The sequence below is a fragment of the Semicossyphus pulcher genome, unplaced genomic scaffold (genome assembly GCF_022749685.1).
Source record: "Semicossyphus pulcher isolate SPU_LCO1_2020_fin unplaced genomic scaffold, fSemPul1.0.p SCAF_2, whole genome shotgun sequence".
NCBI classification, from domain to species: Eukaryota; Metazoa; Chordata; class Actinopteri; order Labriformes; family Labridae; genus Semicossyphus; species Semicossyphus pulcher.
This window is the reverse complement of record NW_027211693.1, coordinates 14389285-14408667: the sequence shown is the minus strand read 5'-3', so window position 1 is coordinate 14408667 and position 19383 is coordinate 14389285. Positions and strand designations below refer to the sequence as shown.

The following is a 19383-nucleotide window of genomic DNA, read 5'->3' as shown; positions in this document are numbered from 1 at the left end:
TCAGCAATCAAACAGAGAATCAAATGCTCTCATTCTGTTTAATTTCACTAACTCCTGCTGATGGTCAACTCTACTTAAAAATATGGAGTAGCTTGACCTGTCAGTGCTCACTGACTCACCAGTCTGACCTGTAGCTGCTGCCGCAGTATCTGGCCCTGTGGCATGGTAGGCTGGGGCTTATAACCCATCGGGTATTGCTTGTCCATACCAATCATGCCAGGCATGCTTCCCTGCATGCTGGGCATCATGCCTGGGTAGCTGGGCCGTGTGGGCATCATTTTATTCATTTGTTGGTTGCGGGCGGGTCTGTATGGAGGTTCTAAACCTGGACCACCTGTGAAAAGAACAACAACAAATTCAATTTGATAAAACAATGATGCTGATTTTGAAGGCATACTGGTGTGTGCATGTGCTTTGAACAGACCTGGAGGTAGAGGCTGGTTCTGTGCGTACATGCCCATGGCCTGCTGGCTGTAAAGCCTGCCATATGGGTGGCTTTGCATCAGCTCAGGTGGCATATTAGTCCCATAGGTCACACCGCCTGGTGTACGGTTCACATAGTCCTTTTGACAAAAGGGGATAAATACACTCATTTATTAAACTCTTTGTAAATACATACATGCCTATTATTCTTAAATCATACACTATAAACACAACTGACGTCTTGCTTGGTTGCCGGAGTCTTCTTCTTCTTGCTGGGTTTCTTCTTCATGTCAGAGGACACAGCGGGCGCACTCTTCTCGGGCTTCACCGGCTCTATCATCTTCTTCTCTGGTTCCTGGGAGACAGGTGTCAGCGGCTCCTCCTCTTCAGGGGGCAGCGGGAGCGGCTCCAGGTAATAGCTACGAGGTTTGGGCTTCAGGTGGGTGTGGTAGAGCAGAAAGCGCTGCTGCTCCTCAAATTTGGTAACCTTGCGGTCCACGCGCACTGTACCGAACCAGCCCCAGGAGAGGGGGGCGGAGTGTTTGAGACCCTCAAAGACATCCCAGGGAGAAATCTTCTGTTTGGTCGACACTTGAAGGCCCTGATGACGCAGAGACACAGCAGTGTTATTCATGTTAAGATCAGCATGTGCAGATGATGCTTACACTCCTGAGAGCAAAATCAAATAAAGCATGTGAACTATAATACTGCTGTTAATGAAATATTGTTGATCCAAAATGGTTGCTGTAACTTTTTCCCTCTTAATTACCTAATATTATTTGTATGCAAATTGTGGTGTGGAAATCATAAACTGTGTGACTTTGCAGGTTGATGCCAAGTTACATTAACTTGTGATTAAGCACTTACCTCCTTCTCAAATCCAGCGATCTTGTTACCCTTTGTGTCTATCAGCGAACCCTGAGGTTCGCAGGTTATGACATCACGGGTCTGCTTGGGCAGCGGCAGAAGCTGGCGAACCTTTTCCAAACTTTCTGACTGCCGATCTCCGAGCTCTTTCTGTTAACAGTGAAGTAAGTACATTGTTGTTAAGTAAGTAAGTAAAGCTTTATTTAGAGGCCTTTCTACACCAGGTTACAAAGTGCTTCACAAACACAACAATAATAAAAATAAAAAATATATTATCAACAAGGCAAAACGAAAACAAACTTAAACACAAGGCGGGGATGGAGAGCTCCAAGAAGGCTGAAGGCTGAAGAAGCAGATCTGATGGATTGGGGGAAGATGATTCCAGAGGGTCGGGGCTACAACAGCAAATGCGCGATCACCTTTTGTTTTGGTATTGGAACGTGGCTTTGATAGAAGGCTGAATTTAGATGATCGGAGTGGACGAGAAGTAGAATATGGGACGAGAAGGTCTGAAATGTAACTGGGGGCGAGGTCATGCAGTGCTTTATATATGTAATAAACAGGATCTTGGCGTTTACTCAGGGAGCCAATGGAGGGATGAAAGTCTCTCAATTCAAGGACCATGGGGGCCTTTTGTCTAATTTCTACGCGAGTAAATTTACCGAAATCTCTCTTGTTTGTAGAGTTATGAGCTCATCAAGACAGATAATGTAAAAATAAACCTTTGCTACTTTACATCTAGCCTGAAAACCTTTTGGTGACACATTACTTTGTTACCCTGCTGTTGGGGTTTGTCACATTTTTGTTTATCTGACTATTTTGGGAGGAGTGATTCTATCTTCTCTAGTTTCATTATAACTGTTTCATCTTTACTTTAAAAGACCCTTTCTGACTCCAAATAAAAGAATAATACAAATCTTATGATCCTGGACTTCAAAGTAAAAGAAAACCTTGTTAAAAGGCGAGCGTGTTGTGTGTGAGAAATATTCTTACCCTGAGCTTCTTCACCAGGTTCATGTAGGCTCTTTTATTCTCCTCCATGCTGCCCTGAGAGATACTGGACATGTCAGCAGCCAGCGTGCCGTTAATCAGCACACTCAACATGTCCAACACTGTTGTGAAGAGCTCACTGTTGGAGAGAAGAACACATAAGAGCCAGGCAGAGTTTTTGAATCGAATATAATAACTGAAGTATCTGACTAGAGGATCAATAGGGTTTCCTCTTCAGTCCACACTCACTTATTGGACTGCATGTCCACCGTGCCACTGCTGATGATGTCAAGGAGAAGCACGGCCCACTCAGTGGTCTGCTGGGTGCTGCGCTGCACGGTGTCAAACATGCCACCCACCTTGTTAGGAGAAGAAAAATACTGTTAGTCTAAGACAGTTATGAGGTTATTGTGGCTTTTGTTGCAGATAATAAATGTAATGAAATCAGGCCCATTTCTGGTCTATTAGAGCTAAAAGTTATTCTGGATGGACGTTATAAAGAAAGCTTGCAGCGGTCGAGAAGTTCTTACAAGATTGAGTCGCAGTTTCAGAGCCTCGTGCATCATTTGCTTTGCTTTGCAGTCGTCCTGGTACTGGTCTTCCCTCCAGTTGGTAACAATCTGCTGCACTTGGCTGTAGAGGGAGGTGAGGAGGCCTTCCCTCTGTTCATCCTGTCCCTTCAAGCACGTCAGCACCAAAGACAAAAACGGCTGCTGGCTCAGCAGAGACATACTGAAGAGAGGGGATAAAAAGGAATTTAATAAAGAAGAAATCAGGTGCAGATGTTAGCTTTTGTAGCTTTCATAGCCTGTGAGGGTGGCACAGAATGAAAATGCCAGTAAGTAAGACACTATTACAGATACTGGCGAAGGATTTTGTCCTTGTGGAAGATTAAATTTAATCTCTAAATTAGATTAAACAGAAGAAATATGCACATCTGCCGACCTTTTTTGTTTCTGCCTGTCCCTCTCTTTGCGTGAAGAAGAACCCAGGTGCTGTCCTTTCTCCAGCTCCTCTCCTGCTGCCTTCAGTACATGGCCCTGCACTGTTGTGGGCAGCTTGGCTATCAGCGGCGCCACCAGCCACACACCTGACCGCTCTGATGAACTGCAGCACACAGTGCAAACAAAGAGAGTTGAGTTACAACATCACAAAGGACACATAAAAAATAAACAAACAAAATAAATTAAAACAGAAAGATAGACACCTTAAAATTGGCTTCATCTTGCTGCTAGCGCTGTTGTTGTTTGAACCGGAGCCTCCTTGAGCAGCTGCTCCGTTCCCTGAGGGATTATTGGAGTTCATCTCAGCTGACTTCTGAAACACCTCTATGGTGGCCTTTGCTATGTTCTCCAAGAGCGAGTAGAGCTCCTATTGGAAAGTAAATGTGGAATATTCAGAGCAATTCATTTGAAAAAGACTTCACATTTACATGTTGTCCTTTAAATGGTTAAGACTGAACACTTACATTGTTTGTGCTCTGTTTGATCATCAGCTGCAGCTCCAGGGACGACTGTCTCATCGTCCATTGGTCCATGTTCTACGAACCAGAAAGGAGAACTGTTAGTCACATGTATTATTCCCTTTTCTGGTCAAAAGCTATTAAAAGTGTGCACAATTCAGCCAGGAGAGGGCAGCAACACCTCAGAGTATTCATGCAAGGCCGTCATCTTCTCAGGTTAAATGAAGGTTATTGTTATTTTTGAGAAACCTACCGTAGTTGGATCTACTACTTAAAAATGTATAATAAGTAGGATTTTCCTAGAAAAATAACACATAGACTTTTACAAATATAATATAATATGAATCATCACTTATGGGCCTCTATACATGTGTGTTGGTGAGTGTGTGCAGACCCTTGTGAGACCCTTCCCTCTGCATCGGTTCTGTTGTTTTGCTTTGCACAGGACGTTTTCAGGAGGGGCGCTGTTGTAGTTCCCTGAGCCAATCACAGCGTATAGGCGAGTGTGGGAGTGGTTCAGATTAGCAACTGGGCCCCATTCAGACCGGTGAACATGGCGAAAGAGCGATGCAGAGTTGGCCTTCTTTCTGTTGGACAGGTAGATGCCTCAAACCGGGTAGGACAAGCTAACCGGTGGCTAGCATGCTAACGCAAAGGTTAGTGATGCCACGAGAGGGTGAGAGTGAGCTTCTTGTGATGAAGAGCCCAGGAGGAGGGGCCCAGATTGAATGTGTTGAAAAATCCTACTTATTATACCTTTAAACTATACAACCTTTATTCACCCAAAACTATACGATTCTCTGTCACAAACAAAAGGACACAAGTGTATGTGAGATTCTGTGTATTCCTGACCTGTAGGATGCGCTTGATGCGCTGCCTCTGAGGGTTGTCACCATCATCGCTGTCCAGCTGGCGGTGTGGATAGCAAATAAGCTGCAGTAGCCGCTGGGCCTGAATGTTTACCAGCACCGGGTCCTGGAGGGCACTGCTGTCCTCGGACAGAGACTTCAGGCAGCGCTCACCGACCCATTCCTGCAAGATGACACAGAGGGAAAGAAGTGGCAGAATAAAAATGGGACAGCGTTTATCAAGCTTGACAAAAGCCAGGTGGCAGGTGATGAAAATGGGTTTTTTTTTTTTCAGGACTAGAGCTGCACATGCTCGAGCCTTGCTGGGTAGAGAATGTGTCCAAAGTAATTAGAGATGTAAGAGCATGCCTTCTGAGCTATTGCCTGCAATCTCTCTCTGGGCCTCATATCTATGCGACATGAGTGGCTCAGAAAAACAGGAGATTAAATAGTTAAAAATGAAAAGAAAGCCTGATTTCTCAACTCTACACAAAAAAAAACTGTTTATTTCAGACACATTAATCACTCCTCTCAGTACCTTCATTTTCATCTTCCCCATTTCACACCGACTTACTGAACGGTGGTCGTGGATTTCATTGCTTTTACATCATTCATCCCGTGTCATCTCATATCCTCACCTGCTGGCAGATCGTCTTCAGAACATACTTTGCATACACATCCAAGCTGGCCGTCTCTATGGAGACATTGCGCCCCTCAGATATGTCGTCGAGGCCAGCAGGGTGTGACAGTCCTGAGCCTCTTAGCTCTGCATCACCTTAAAAAAAAGGCACGGAGAGAACAGTGAGATCAATCGGTGACATCATGATGCAGTATTTTAACAGCATGTAAATCTGCATCGATCCCTTTGAGGAGGCAACTGAGGCTGAGCTGACGCAGAACAGAGTTTAGAGAAGGCAAACTGACCTAAGCTTACCCCGATAATCATCATTTCTTTAATAAATGTTTGTCAGGTTTTGGCCTTAAGCTTACAGCAAAGATTCTTACCCAGCATAAAGACAGCTTTGAGGACAGCAAACACTGCTCCAACAACAATGCTGTTCTGAGAAGCAGCAAGAAGGTGACGGTCACATGATGACCGGATACCAACAGAGGATTTATCTGCAAAAAAGGCAAAAAAGTGACCCTTTTGACAATCAGGTCTAAGAGAAAATGTTGATGGTTTAAAGGTTTCTGGTTGTTTCCACTACCTGACTTTACGCCGTCTTGGGGGACCGGGTTGCGCTGTGGCGTCTTGAAAAGGTGCAACAGAATCCTGCAGGTGAGTCTGGCTCCTGGCTCAGAGTCTTGCTCACTGCAGGCTGAAGATAAGCACGGACAAGTTAGAGTTTATTTACATCACATTTTTAAGATAAGGTACAAAATCTGAAACTTGTCCTCCATGTACCTCGAATCAAAACAGGACAAAGTGGAGTTTTCACAGACGAGGGGAGTGAGAACAAAGCATTTACCACAAACCAGAGCTGCTGTCGTTTGGCTTGTGTAGCAGCGTTATAAAATGAGCCAGACCCAAACAAACAGCATGGCTGAATGGAGCCTTGTCTCCAAGCTGAGAGGAAGAACGATTAACAGTGGGGAGAGAGAGAGAGGCACTTCTGTGGCCAGAGCACAAAGCGCACACCAAGGCTTCGTGGACGCAGATCAAACACGCCGTGTTTACTCTCCTCTCTGATAGAAGTAATGCATTAAACAGTTTGGTGTTCCTTCCTACGAGCCCGGCTACAATGTCGTGCTCAGTCATTAGTTCAAAGTCTAATGGCGGTGGTGTTTGTATACATGTAGATGCTTGAAAGGGTGGTGGTGACGTGGAGAACCCTGGCAAAGCTGAATCACAGATAGAAAAGACGAATAAGTGAACTAAGTTTAATAACGTGGTTCAGTTTAAATGATAGTTTAAAGCAGTTACTCCCCACCATGGGCTCGTGGTTCTTCCGATGCCAGGGGGGGACATGAAATAACAAAATTTGACAAAATATAAATTTGGATGTGATTAAAAATATATCCAAATAAACCCAATTCGTACATATTGAGACTGGCCACGGAAAGGAAGCAGCAGTAAACCAGTAGAGGTCTTAACAGTTAGCTAAAAGTAATTGATTAATGGTTTTAATAGATAGAATACATGGCTTACGTCCAGCTTCTGCCAGTGCAAATGTACAATTACATACCTGACCAAACTGAACTTAAAAAAATGAAGAAACTGCTCCAACAATTTCCACTTCTATGTAATAAACATAGTTTAAAACATTCAGTTTGAAATTAATTCATATTGACATAGAAACCACTCTTTTAATGGATGATGATCTGATAAACCTTTTTAATCTGATTTTGTGTCGCAGGAAGTTTGTTTACCTGCATTGAGGAGGGAAGGAATGGCCACACAGCGAACCAGGTCTTCTAGCAGCAGGCACTGTCTCGCAATGAGAATGGCTACAAATGTCGCCAGAGAGTCGTGGAAAGACAAGTCGCTGACCTGAAGGAAAGGAGCACAGAGATCAACTTTATAACACGAAATCTGTGACATGAAAAAAGCAATAATCAGAGAACTGCTAAATATTAGAACGGCCGATGCATCCAGGACTGAGCCTCTGTACATGGGACGCGAAATTTAACCGCTGAGGTAAAGTGGTGCAGTGTTTTTACACCATATTTTATGTCGGTTTTTTTATTGCACCATTATCGGAGGTTACTCGGCCAGTACTTAAAGCTACAGTAGGCAACATTATTTCATAAGCATTTTGTTAAAATAACAAGTTTGGTTCATTGCATTTCCCTTACAACATTAAATTGAAATGATTGCTGATCTGTGACTGTGAGCACCCGCCCCTATGTATTTAGGTTGAATCAAACAACCAATCAGGGTTAGCCTTCCACGCAACTTGCCAATCACAGCGACTCTGTACAAACTAGCATCATCTGGCTTCTACATGACTAGTGTCAGCGGCGCGCACGTAGAGGCTGGTCAGTCAGGAGCTATGGCAACTTAAATTTCCTGTACTTCCTTTGTCAACAATGGCACTGCTAAAGAAGCAAAAAGAAGAAAGAGCTTGGGGGAGAAAAAAGCTACAAAGAGAGCCCTAAATAAAAAGAGGGATCAGGCGAGTGGGAGTGTAAGGGACAGAAGAGCGATGCAGAGGTTGCCCTGTTCCTTCTTGACGTGTTACGGTAGCTCTTATGGTAACAGCTAACGGTAGAACTAAGCTAAACACCTAGAGGTAAAAAGGTGGTCCACACCAAGAATCATAACTATAATGATAACTTTAGTCGTATTTAAACATTTTGCCAGCTATAAAGTGTACTTTTTGGAATAAACAACATTTCTCTCTCTCTCTCTCCTTGCCTCGGTGCTTCAGAGAGACGCACCGCACAATGGCCGACACATACCAGCTGCAAAACGTGTGTGTGCGTGTTTGGTGTAGCAGAGTAATACAGACAGGCAGAAGGTTTTTTACACTTTAAGTCTAGGTATCAGAATCGGTATCTGGAAGGTCAGAGCTGGATCATGTCTACGATGAATCTTAATCTTAAAACTCTATATGTATCGCTTGCTGCAGCTCTGCATTAGTTTATTAGTCAGTTAAGAGAATGAACATTGTTAGTGTGGAAAATAAAACGCACATCATAGCCTGCTGATTTACAACACATGCAAGAAGGTTATTTTACAACCCTCCACCATAAGAACAACTTACATCGACATTACACAGCAAATCATTGAAGCCACAGTTGCCGTTGTTAGAGGAACAGCAGAGAGCCTTCAGGATGCCGAGCCACTCAGCGCTCAGGGAGCGACAGTACGCCGTCAGCTCTGCACACAGGATCCCAATATCGTTCACCCTGCGAACACAACACACGATATAAAACAAGTCCGACATATAGTGGAAAACTGCACCAGTGAGAGGAGTAAAAAGAACAGAAACAACACCTCTCAGGGTCTCTGTGATCCACACACACATCCATGAGCACGTTACAGACGAAGCTGTAGCGGTTGGCCGGGCTGTCGTTGAGGACTTTGCCCACCATAGAGTGGTTAAAGTTGTGCGCCGAGGGGTTGGCAATGGCCTCCATCATGAACACAGGATCCCAAAGCATGTTGGAGTCCGACGGGTCGATGTTGCAGTAGATGGAGTTTTTCACTTTGGAGCAGAACTCACTGAGAGAGAGCAGAAGGAGAAAGGAGAGAATGAAGAGATAAATGGGCACTGATGGCTAAAAGAATCAACTATAAGTTACAAAAAGTGAATCATGTTAAACAAAGACAGAAGATAGACTTCTATCTTTGAGGGATTAGTCAAAATAAGTCTCTAAAGCAGAGCTACGTTTTTGGAAATGTTTTCTACCTGAAGATCTCTCCAAACTTGTTCTTGAGGTGACTGCAGGACGTGTAGAGGTCATACAGGTACGCCAAAATACAGCGCTCAGCTGAGGAGCAGTCTGCCGGGTTCACACCTGATTTCACCACAATACGCAACCTGAGAACACATAGACGCACGTTATTCAGCAGACATTTTGACTAATGGTTATCCGGTAATCTTACTGACAGTTGGATGGGAAGATTGATACCACTGTCACGTCTGTAGACTCAAAGTAGTGTAGTGTGGAGCAAAATTCAGCAGCCACTAAATTAGCTTAGCATAAAGGCTGGACACAGGGTGAATGAGCCAATCTTCCTCTGTCCAGAGGTAGCATAAAATGTAGCTCAAACAATCACTACAGTTAATGAAGTTTCCATATCTGTGAACGTCTGCTTCAGGCCAACACAAGAAGCTGTTCTGCTGTTAAACACGGCGGCGTGCAGGATCCTTGCTGTTTTATTCTGGTAATTTAAGTGTTTGTTTTGGTTCGTGGAAGTGGCTACAGCGGCTCCACCCGCTACTTTGGCTTCAGTGAGAGCAGATGGAGAAGCATTGTCCATCTACATTGGTCTTTCCCTCCTTAGTGCTAAACTATGTTAGCTCCATGTTGATGGTAGCTCATGTGATTGGTATCTATTTTCCCATCTTTACAGGAAGGTTAATAAACGTATTTCCCAAAATGCTGATCCATTCCTTTCACAGTATTTTCTGTATAAGCACTACTCTTATATCTAATTAGGTTTCTTTTAATTAAAGGCTTTACATAAGCTATCTTTAAGCTATCCTTATCTTTTAACACTTAAGGCGTTTAGCAAATGCTTTAATCCAAAATGACTTTCAACCACTGCAAAAGCAGAATCAGCTGGAATTTCTAAATTAACAGCATCACAAACAACTGCTAATAGTGTTGTGGTCAGGAAGTGCCCCGTCAGCGATGCTGTGAGAAATCTCATTATAGACTGTAGAATGAGGCTCAGGGAGAGCAGAGCCATCCTTTAACCAGCTGTAACAATCTGAAACACATTTTTTACGACTGTAATTATAAGTTTAACTCATTTTTTCACCGTGCTTCATCTGCATAAACATCCCCTTATTAGGCTTTATTTTTCATGTCTGTCTCAGTACAGTAAATACACTTAGATCCAGGGTCACCAATGAAAATCAATGCTGAAATTTCAAGTAAATATGTAAGAGACATACCCATCAAAAACTTGCGCCGTCTGCTCAGGATTGAGAATGAGGCAGGAGTGGTACCTCCTCAGCACAGCTACGATACACAGACACAGGCTGGTGGTGTAGCTGCCCACCAGGCTGGACGACTTCAGCAGCAGCTCGGCTTCCACCAGACTCAACTCATTCAGAAGCTGCAAAACACACACAGCCAATGGATTTTTTACAAACAATGATGAGATTTTTCTGTCCAAGTTAATCTCCGGTGATGATGTCGGGCCGTACCTGAATAGCAAAGTCTATGAGGCCACTAATGTTGAGGGAGTACTCCATGAGGTCAAAGATGAACTGAATGTGCTGGACGAGAGGCAGGTGATAAGACATCCCTAAGGCAAAGCTGGTGATCTGTTCCAGCACGTTCCTGGACACCTGCACGCAAAACAAAAAACATCATCAACATGCAAAAAAACACACAATATCTACAGCCTTGGCTCTGACACCGAGCTGCAGCACGACTTTTCAGCAGCGCTCCAGGACAGACGTTTAAAACAAAAGAAAATGTTCAAGCAGTGCCAAAATATTCCGTCTGCAACTGGAATTCTGATGTCTGAGGGAGACAACCCTGACAACTGAAGGAGAAGAAAAATAACAAATGGGAATATAAATGATTAAAACTTTGTCTTTAATCTCACTGATCTTACTCTATAAACTAGTGGGCGGGGCCTTTATTTACTTCAGCTGCAGAGGGTATCAGGCTTTTATATGAAGCAGGCTTATGTTAGAGACAGGCCGTTATTTCTAATTCCCTCTGTACATGTGGTCATATTTTAGTATGAAGCCTCATTTTTCTATGATCTGCTCTGTTTGCGCTGTTTTTTGTACCTGATTCTTTTCAGATCGATGTTAAAGCCCTGAGCAAGATGAAAAATTCAACTTGAGATAAATTCCCTGACGCTGTGTCACGAAAGCCGTTCAGCATTCAGATTTCTCGACTTTGATCAATCCAACCTCAGTTCAACAAACGAGCATTTTAAAAGTAGTTTTCTTCTCCTCTCGAGGACAGACCTGACAAAGCTTGAATTTTTACTTTTTACTAATCTGTATCATGATGTTGAAATTTCGGCAAAGGCAAGACCTATTAATTAAAGTAAATCACAAGAAAAACGGGTTCATTTTCTGTAAACAATGCAGCACACAGAAAATAAAGTCATTCATTACTGCTCCAGTTTGATTGCACCCGCAGTGACTAAAACAGGACACCAACACTTGAGATGAGTAATCCACAACAACAAAGTGTTGAATTGTTAAAAGTAACATGATTGTATGATTATTGGCTCGTATTTGTAAATAAAAAGAATGATACAATTCATTCCTTCCTTTGTTCGTGTCGACCACGCCCCCGACTATTTATAGAGAGCCGGCTTTTATTTGACTACCGGCTGTTATTTGAGAATTTACGGTAAATGAAAAATATATCACAGATTTACTCCTCTTCATGGGCTTTGTTGCAGATAAATGGTTAAATTAATAAATCTTTCAAGATGTATGTTTTTAGAGTAATGTTAATAGAATGGTTCTACACAATATATGGAGATACACAATATAGCTTTCTTGCAATTAGCTTTGCAAAAAGAAACCTCACAGTGACAGGGCAAAGAGCCCCAATAGAACGTCTTTTCTCAGTGTTACACTTCTGTTCTTTTCTTATAGTGTCTCTGCGTGGTTGTATTAACCTTTGGAAATACAGTAAACAGCTAGCCTTAATCTGCCCAGTCTTAACACTGCGCTGGACGTAGCTTCATATTAAAGACACGTCATATTACATCGCCAGGTCAAGGCGGGACTGTTCCACCTCATCTCTAATGTAGAACGCACAAAGGCGGTATAGGGGAGCGAGGTCGATCCACCTCTGAGCCGACTTTAGAGGTAGTAACAGAGGTGAAATGATGCCTGTGCAAACAGTGGTGCCGGCAGAAAGAACAGCACCGTGTGCTTGCACTGTTTGTTTACACGTCACCACCATTTGCTTCCACAACACCAGGATGCTTTTTAAAAACACACACTGGGGCGGCTTTACGCCAGCCTTGCTTGGTTTAATGCAAATTGGCAAAAGCGGCTTAATGGTGGAGCTTTGTTACGGCGCTGTGGCGCAATCGCAATGTAAGGCAATTATACTTAATTCTGGCATGTATGTTAAAATCACCATCGTCTTTATTTCTTATTTTATTGTATATTAATGCACATACTTTAAGTATTCTTACTTGTATTTATATTTGCTATATTACTTTATTCCCTATATTTTCATGCTTCTCTCTGTGTCAGAGCAACTGTAACGCCCACATTTTCCACGAGGATAAATAAAGTATTTCTGATTCTGAAAAAGATCTATGGATATTCTTTACTTTTATTCATTTCCCAACAACAGGAATGAGCCAATTCCCAAAGTAATAAACTAATGCTTTCATACTTATATGGGTGCCAACAAAGGTGGCAGAGCAGGACAGATCTTTTAAGAAGCTCAGATGAAGGCAAACAGTCTAAAAAGGAAAGCGACCGTCAGCGAGGAAAATCAAGAGTTACAGCCGGAGCCAACCGTGGACGTCACACATGCGACACTGTCTGGATATCTGGGAAGTGTGCTCCCGCAATTACTGTTTACCACTAAAGAGAACGAAACTGAGATCTTCAAGATTACCACTTTAATTTTAACATATAAAGTGTTTAAGAACTTATAATATTGCATCATTAACAGTATCGCGTTCAACTAAATTCTCTTTAAACCCTCAGAGAAATCTAAATACATTATGCTCTGCTTTGTTTTTAAGTGAAAGTCACCTGACTGCATTATCTATTCAAATTGTATTCACCCATCCCTCAAGAGGAATCAAAATACATTCAAATTACATTTAAATTCAAATGAGCCACCTTCAGAGGGGAGGGGGGTCTTTTGTTTTGGGCTGCTGAGGTATTTGCATTTAGAAACCCTGCGGCTACCTCAAATAATTAAGTGATCCAACATGCACTGGGACACACAAGGACACAAAAGAACGAGGCTTCCTGGTCTGACCTGGGAGGTGACTTGGTGCTGGTCAAAGTGGGAGAGGTGCTGGAACTTGGAGAAAATGTCTTCTGCGGTGGGAAAGGCCTCCGGCTTACTCCTCTTCCGCTTTTGTCCCTCCTCTCCCCCTGCGTACGTGGGAAAGAGAGACGAATGATAAATAAGAGAGGGAGCAGCGACTCATAACTGGTCAGCAGTATTCTTTCCAGTCTGCTGAGCGGACCGGCCGTGAAATCAAGTTAAGCTGACGGTCCGTTATCTCACCCAGCCTCCCTCGATCTGGAGCTTCAGTGCAAAAGACACTCAAAGGGAAAGAAAATTGGTACTTTTCATTTAAAATAAACCCAATTTTGAGCTGAAGGTCACCATCAGCTCATAGTGATGTGATAAGGTGACACTAAATCATTCTAATCTACACCATTATAACTCTGAAAACCTTAAATCACCTTAATAAGGTCACATGTATCCAAGATAAAGTGGCTGTGAACAGATGAGACTTATTAGCATACAAATTGGGTGAAAAGAAAATTGAGCAATGCAACACCCTCAGGGTCGATAAAGAAAGAAAATAGGCTTGTTCTCTTAAGGGCAGGAGAAAGGGAATACAAATGAAATGTATTTAACAAGCACGAGTTATTAGGAGGATAAGAGATGGAATGGCGACAGTGGGGAAAGCGAACAATCGGGCTGCATGTGAATGATTTTTTACAAACATCCAAGCATGATGAAGCTCCTGCGTTTCAAACTGCTGTCTGGAAAAATATTATTTATTTTCATATGAAAGGCGAAGAAATGCAGGAAAACATCCAGCTGGCAAATTGAGGAACACATATCCAAACTTTAAAACGATTTTACTGGCTTCCAGATTTGCTTTGCCTTCCAGGAAATGTAAGACATAAATAAATGTGAGACACAGGACAGCTTTAAGTCACAGGCTGGTGAAAGAGAGGAACACAGTTACCTGTTTCTGCTGTGCTTTTGCGGTTGAGCACCTTCAAGATGTCTTTGGTAATTTTCTTGATGGTGTGTCGCGCCTCATCCCTCAGTTTGCCCACACCGTACAGGACAACTAATCTCTGGTTGCACTCGTGGCTGGCATTCTCCTCCTAACAGAGACGGCAAGGGCACAAAAAACATCCTCAGAAACTGCATGAACCCGACAGCCCGAGTGGCATGGGGAACAATTTCGGGACGACAGATGTGACAAGGTTTGAGGAATAAATGTAACAAAGTTTTGCAACATCAGTAAGTGAGATTTTCTGAATAAAACAAAAATCAAGGGTCATTTTGAAAATCATACAAAAAAATGGAGATATTCAACATAGGCATGTTTTGGTTTAGTGGGATTTCTTTGATAATGGCTAAATTGGGTGGGACAAAATACGATGTATTGTGTCCTGACAATCATCAATAGGCTGGCGCCAATATTTTGATTTACAAATATATATATATATAATATAAATATGGCGCACAGATTTACCTGTGATTTTGACTCACAGTGTCACTACTTCATAACTCCTTGCAATGACATGACATGAATGACGGAAAACGAGAACAGAAATTAATTGGCCAAATAAGTTAATCAGATATTGTGATGTACTAATATAGGACTGTCCTGCAATATATAAATTATCGCAGAATGGCTGTATCAGTAGCTCAGTCTGTAGGGACTCGGCTTGGGACCTGGAGTTGGGCCCGTTCAAGTTCTGGTACGGACCATGCATGGAAATTGGGGCTGGTAGCTGGAGAGGTGCTGCGTCATTTCCCAGGCACTGTCAAGGTACCTTTGAGCAAAGCACTGAATCCCCCACTGCTCGGGGCGCATGTCCATGTGCAGCCCCCTCATTCTGACATCTCTCCATTAATGCATCCATAGGGTCCTGTTTGTGCGTGTGTATTTCGTGCCTTTGTGTATGCGGCATGCAGAGTGTAAACATTAAATTTCCCCTCTGGGATTAATACGGTATATATTCATTATCTTTTTTATTCATTATTATCGTTATCATTGGCCACGTATTGTGATTCCCACCCCTGATCTACACAATGTTTCCATAAGTCTGTGGTGGTGTCTTTAAGATAAGATAAGCTTTATTGAGCCCCCAAAGGGGAAATTAACTTGTTGTTGTAGCATCTAACAAAACAGGCAAATTAAATAAAGCACTGAAGTAATAAAGAAAACAAGTGAATTTATTTATCCCAGATCACAGCCCAAAACCTATCAATATTAAGTTTATTATCATTATTGAGAGGCTGAAAATAGGTTATTTTTGTGTGTGTTTTTGATTGACTTAAATTATAAATCGCTTCATGAAACAGTTAATTATTTTTTGTTGATGAACTGATCCAAGCTGCATCTGTATTATTTAGTTTGCATTGTAACTCTGGCAAAGCTAATTTTAGTGAAAATTAAATGGTCCCATAGCAGAGCAGCGGAAGCAGCTTAATCATCAATATTTGTTTATAAAGGATGCATTCAGGCGCAGTATTGAGTGTAGGTCACCTGGGTTTGGCAGCACTCAGAATCACTGCATTAACATGAGTTAAATGGAAGAAAATAGACTAGAAGCGCAAAAATATGGGTCGCTGTTACACACATACACTGTAGGAAGTGTGAGATGTACTGTATGTGTTCTAATAGAGGTTCATCTGTTTTTTCAGAAGATTCAGAGAATGACGACTGGAAAACATGGCCCAAATGAGTCATGTGTAGACAGCTAATAACTGTAATTTCTGTTTAACGCTCCGAGCTGTGGGTTGTCTCACCTGAGGAATAGGGAAGTGAGTGGCATATTGAATGTGGCGAGGTTGCTCATACAGCTGAGGGAAGGCGGGGTCCATGCCCTTGTCCTTACAGCCGGCCTTGCCGTCCTGCTCTGGGGCAGACTTCTCAGGAGAGGGGCTCCCCTTGGACTCGCAGTGCATCGGAGGAGAGAATATCTGTAAGGCAAAGGGGGACTGAAATCACTCCCGAAAGGACGCATGAGGAATTCCCAATTTAGTGTGGCAGCAGTACAGAATTTTTTAAAAAGGTCACTATATTGCAAACAATACTAAACATGTTATAGAGGGGATTACAAAATGTGTGTACCTCATCAAAATTAGCACTGGAGTTGTGATCGATTTCCATGGACTCCGACAGGCCGGTATCCTGTTGAACAAACAATAACCTCAGGTTACCCTTTCACACCACGCTGATGTACAAATGACTCATCACACTCCACAACAGATGCCTCCAACATGCCTCCATCTTGCCACTGCCGCCTGCCTCTTGCTCCTTGCGCTCTGACTCATCGGAGGGCTCGTCGCTGGGGGAGCGCGGGCGCGGCAGGTGGGAGTCAGAAGCCAGGTCACCGCGGGAGATGAGTGTGCACATGTAGATGTTGTGGGAAAAGACGTCGTGACGGATGAGCTCGCAGAACAGCAGGACCAGGTTGGAAAACTCCACACGTTCACTTTCGTTCCCAGGCTCAGCTGCAGAGGGGGAAAAGAGGTTTTGAATTATTAAATACCAAGTTTCTGTTGCCAAATCATTCATAATAAATATGCACTGGGTGATGAAATAAGAAGCAAAGTCAAAAGGATATAAAGTTCCCTCAATATCAAATCAAGATTGAAAGCTTTGAAAATCTCAGCCGCAGGAAATGTTGAATAAAAAAAACAGGAGACAAAGAGACTCACTCAGTGTGGGGGCCTGAGTGTCGAGGAACTGCAGCAGCACATCCTGAAAGACTGGTAGTGTGGCGGCGGAGAGGGAGCCGGATGACACAGAGCCCTTCTCATCCACCACCTCCGACTCACCACACCTCTGCAAACACACACACACAGCGGACAGACAACACACAGTCAGTGTGTTTACATGCTTTCCTTATTCAAAGCATTATTGGGTTTAAGACTTTGTCAAAAAAGGGAACATAATATGAAGTAAGCCATCATGATATTTTAAATTCGACAGGGGACATGATGGGTTTGCAGGGCAATCCTAGCAGTAATTCATATTTGAATAAATGCAAGATAATATGTGCTGAAGCCTTTTCATTATAGGATAACAGAACGAGCAAGGGGTCTGTTTTCAAGGTCACAAACCCCCTTGAGAACAGCAAGGCCAAGGCCATTTTTTAAACACATTCCCTTTGACATAAAATAAATCAAATAATTTATGTGGATACTGGATATAGTTTGTCTTGACCAGTATCTTGCTTAATTCACTAAAAAAGTACTGTAAAATTCGGTCTATGAGCACTTTTAACACATATTTTTTCATCTAAAAAATGGGCTGCGTCCTAGATACCGGTGCGACCAATATACCAGTATAAAATGCAGGGAGGTATTTTATTTTGTTACAATATTTTACCCAGACGATGGAGCTATAATCTAGCTAAACCTTACTCATGGACAGGTGGCGTCATGATCGCAGGTGCAGCCGCCATCCTCACAACAATCAATGTTACCATAGGTTGAGCTAAACTACCGCACTGGGAGCTAGCAGGACTGCAAACATGACATGGCGAAAACAGATGGTAGGCGTTGAAATAACTTGTATAAACGCTTTTATTAATAAATAGCTGTAGAAAACGTTTTTCCCTCTGGTATAAGCTCAAAACCAGACTGCGTCTTATATTTTGGTTGGTTGGAGTTTTTTTTCTTTTCTCGTTACAAAAAAAGAGTTGTGGATCAAAAAAGTACATCTTTCTATCTCTCTAAATTGCTTTAGGAGGCTTGATAGATTAAGACATTAGCGCATATAAAATCCTGGCTATGGCCATGTGTGTTTATCTTACATAACTCCATACATACTGTATATAGACATACAGTAATGACAGATACATGGTCCATAACCAAAGGCAAAAAAACTAGTTAAGCTTGTTCTGTACTTTCAAAAAGGAAATCAGTATTTTGTTTCAGTATGCTTCATGTGGTGCAGCAGCTGCTCGAGCTGATACTGTTGCACATTTTAAAGAAGAAGTTGTACATGGTAGAATTTGACACTTCTTACCGAGGGGAACAGAGCAAGAACACCAAGACAAGAACATGGTAAAAATACGAAATATCTGTACTATTAGCCCTGAGGAAGTTGTAAGACACGACAGCACAGTTATCCACTTAGCCAAGTGAACAGCAGAAGAGGTGTAATTAAGCTGAACACCATAAAAACAGCTCGTTTGGACCTGTGACAGAGACAAGAACATGTAGTTACTCACAGACTGTGCTGCGTGTCTCTTACCTCTGCTTCTATTTCAGCCTGTCTCTTCTCCAGCAGCTTGGCCACCACCATGGCCCTGTGCCTGCCAGAGCGCTTACAGCACACTGCCCATTCACAAAGCAAGGTCACCACCGCATCATCGTCCGGTGACATCTGCACAGAAACACGCCAAATGAGACAATACGGCTGAAAATAGAAGTCCTTGTCGCATTTTATAATGTGGTAATCACATGGTGAGGATTGTTGCGTGGAATTAGCCTCACATTTTGTTTCATGCTTCATGCAGGATAAAAATAAAGAGATGAGGGGGATCTTACCTCATGGCCGTCTTTACTCTGTCCTGACCCAAATATTCGGTTGTACAGTGAGTCCAGTGAGTTGTTAAAGTCAGACTTCTCAAAGCTGTGGTTGTCTAACACCTCCAGGGTGTGGAGAACCCTCCCGATGGTGAACCCTGGCAACAGATTACAGAAATCATCACAACACCGGCCTATGCAAAAAACCTGTTTAGATAAGGTGTAAACATTTGTCTGCAGAGAGAATAAAGGAACAGTTCTCTAACCTGCTGTGGTCTCCTGACACTTGTCGAACGACCACCTGAACTCCACCGCCTGGCCTCGCTCCTTAACCTGCTCCTCGATCTCTCTCAACTTTGTACGGACCTGTGGTACAGAAAAGAGTGAGGAAATGTTATCTTCAAAGAACAAAGAAGAAAAAGAAAATGGCGGTCAATCAAAAGTCTGAAAAAATCTATTGCCGGAAGACTACCTGGCGGGCTGCAATGGCGCATCGAGGAAGGGGGGCGATATATCAATGTAGTGGACGAGGAACTGTACATATGTGTTTACATGTAAAAAGTCCTTTTAAGGTTAGAGGCAACACTGTTTTTGTCACGTCCGTCATTTTGCAAGGAATGTCGCCTCATTTGTGACGCCTCACAAAAGGAGGTAGCGGTGCACAGCCTGGCGTCACGAGCCAAGAACGCAGTCTACCCC

The 19383-nt window shown here is 42.8% G+C and overlaps 1 protein-coding gene across 3 annotated transcripts in view; it reads right to left on the bottom strand.

Annotated features, from left to right (window-relative positions):
• The window catches only part of med12 (mediator complex subunit 12), a 29753-nt gene that overhangs the window by 3326 nt on the left and 7044 nt on the right, over positions 1-19383 (bottom strand). The window contains exons 9-37 of one of the 3 annotated variants that reach the window (XM_069669842.1): positions 18951-19050; positions 18706-18842; positions 18410-18541; positions 16867-16993; positions 16430-16659; positions 16277-16336; positions 15952-16125; positions 14150-14294; positions 13198-13316; positions 10416-10559; positions 10161-10324; positions 8946-9077; positions 8531-8758; positions 8298-8442; positions 6961-7081; positions 5799-5909; positions 5596-5709; positions 5229-5365; positions 4595-4774; positions 3749-3820; positions 3488-3651; positions 3226-3387; positions 2811-3012; positions 2530-2639; positions 2284-2419; positions 1291-1440; positions 662-1024; positions 425-563; positions 120-334 (exon numbers count right to left, since the gene is read on the bottom strand). In XM_069669842.1, the coding sequence (XP_069525943.1) occupies positions 120-334; positions 425-563; positions 662-1024; positions 1291-1440; positions 2284-2419; positions 2530-2639; positions 2811-3012; positions 3226-3387; positions 3488-3651; positions 3749-3820; positions 4595-4774; positions 5229-5365; positions 5596-5709; positions 5799-5909; positions 6961-7081; positions 8298-8442; positions 8531-8758; positions 8946-9077; positions 10161-10324; positions 10416-10559; positions 13198-13316; positions 14150-14294; positions 15952-16125; positions 16277-16336; positions 16430-16659; positions 16867-16993; positions 18410-18541; positions 18706-18842; positions 18951-19050 (4413 nt within the window). Of the gene's footprint in view, positions 1-119; positions 564-661; positions 1025-1290; positions 1441-2283; positions 2420-2529; positions 2640-2810; positions 3013-3225; positions 3388-3487; positions 3652-3748; positions 3821-4594; positions 4775-5228; positions 5366-5595; positions 5710-5798; positions 5910-6960; positions 7082-8297; positions 8443-8530; positions 8759-8945; positions 9078-10160; positions 10325-10415; positions 10560-13197; positions 13317-14149; positions 14295-15951; positions 16126-16276; positions 16337-16429; positions 16660-16866; positions 16994-18409; positions 18542-18705; positions 18843-18950; positions 19051-19383 lie in introns of all 3 variants that reach the window. The other 2 variants (XM_069669843.1, XM_069669841.1) reach the window with 2 other exon arrangements.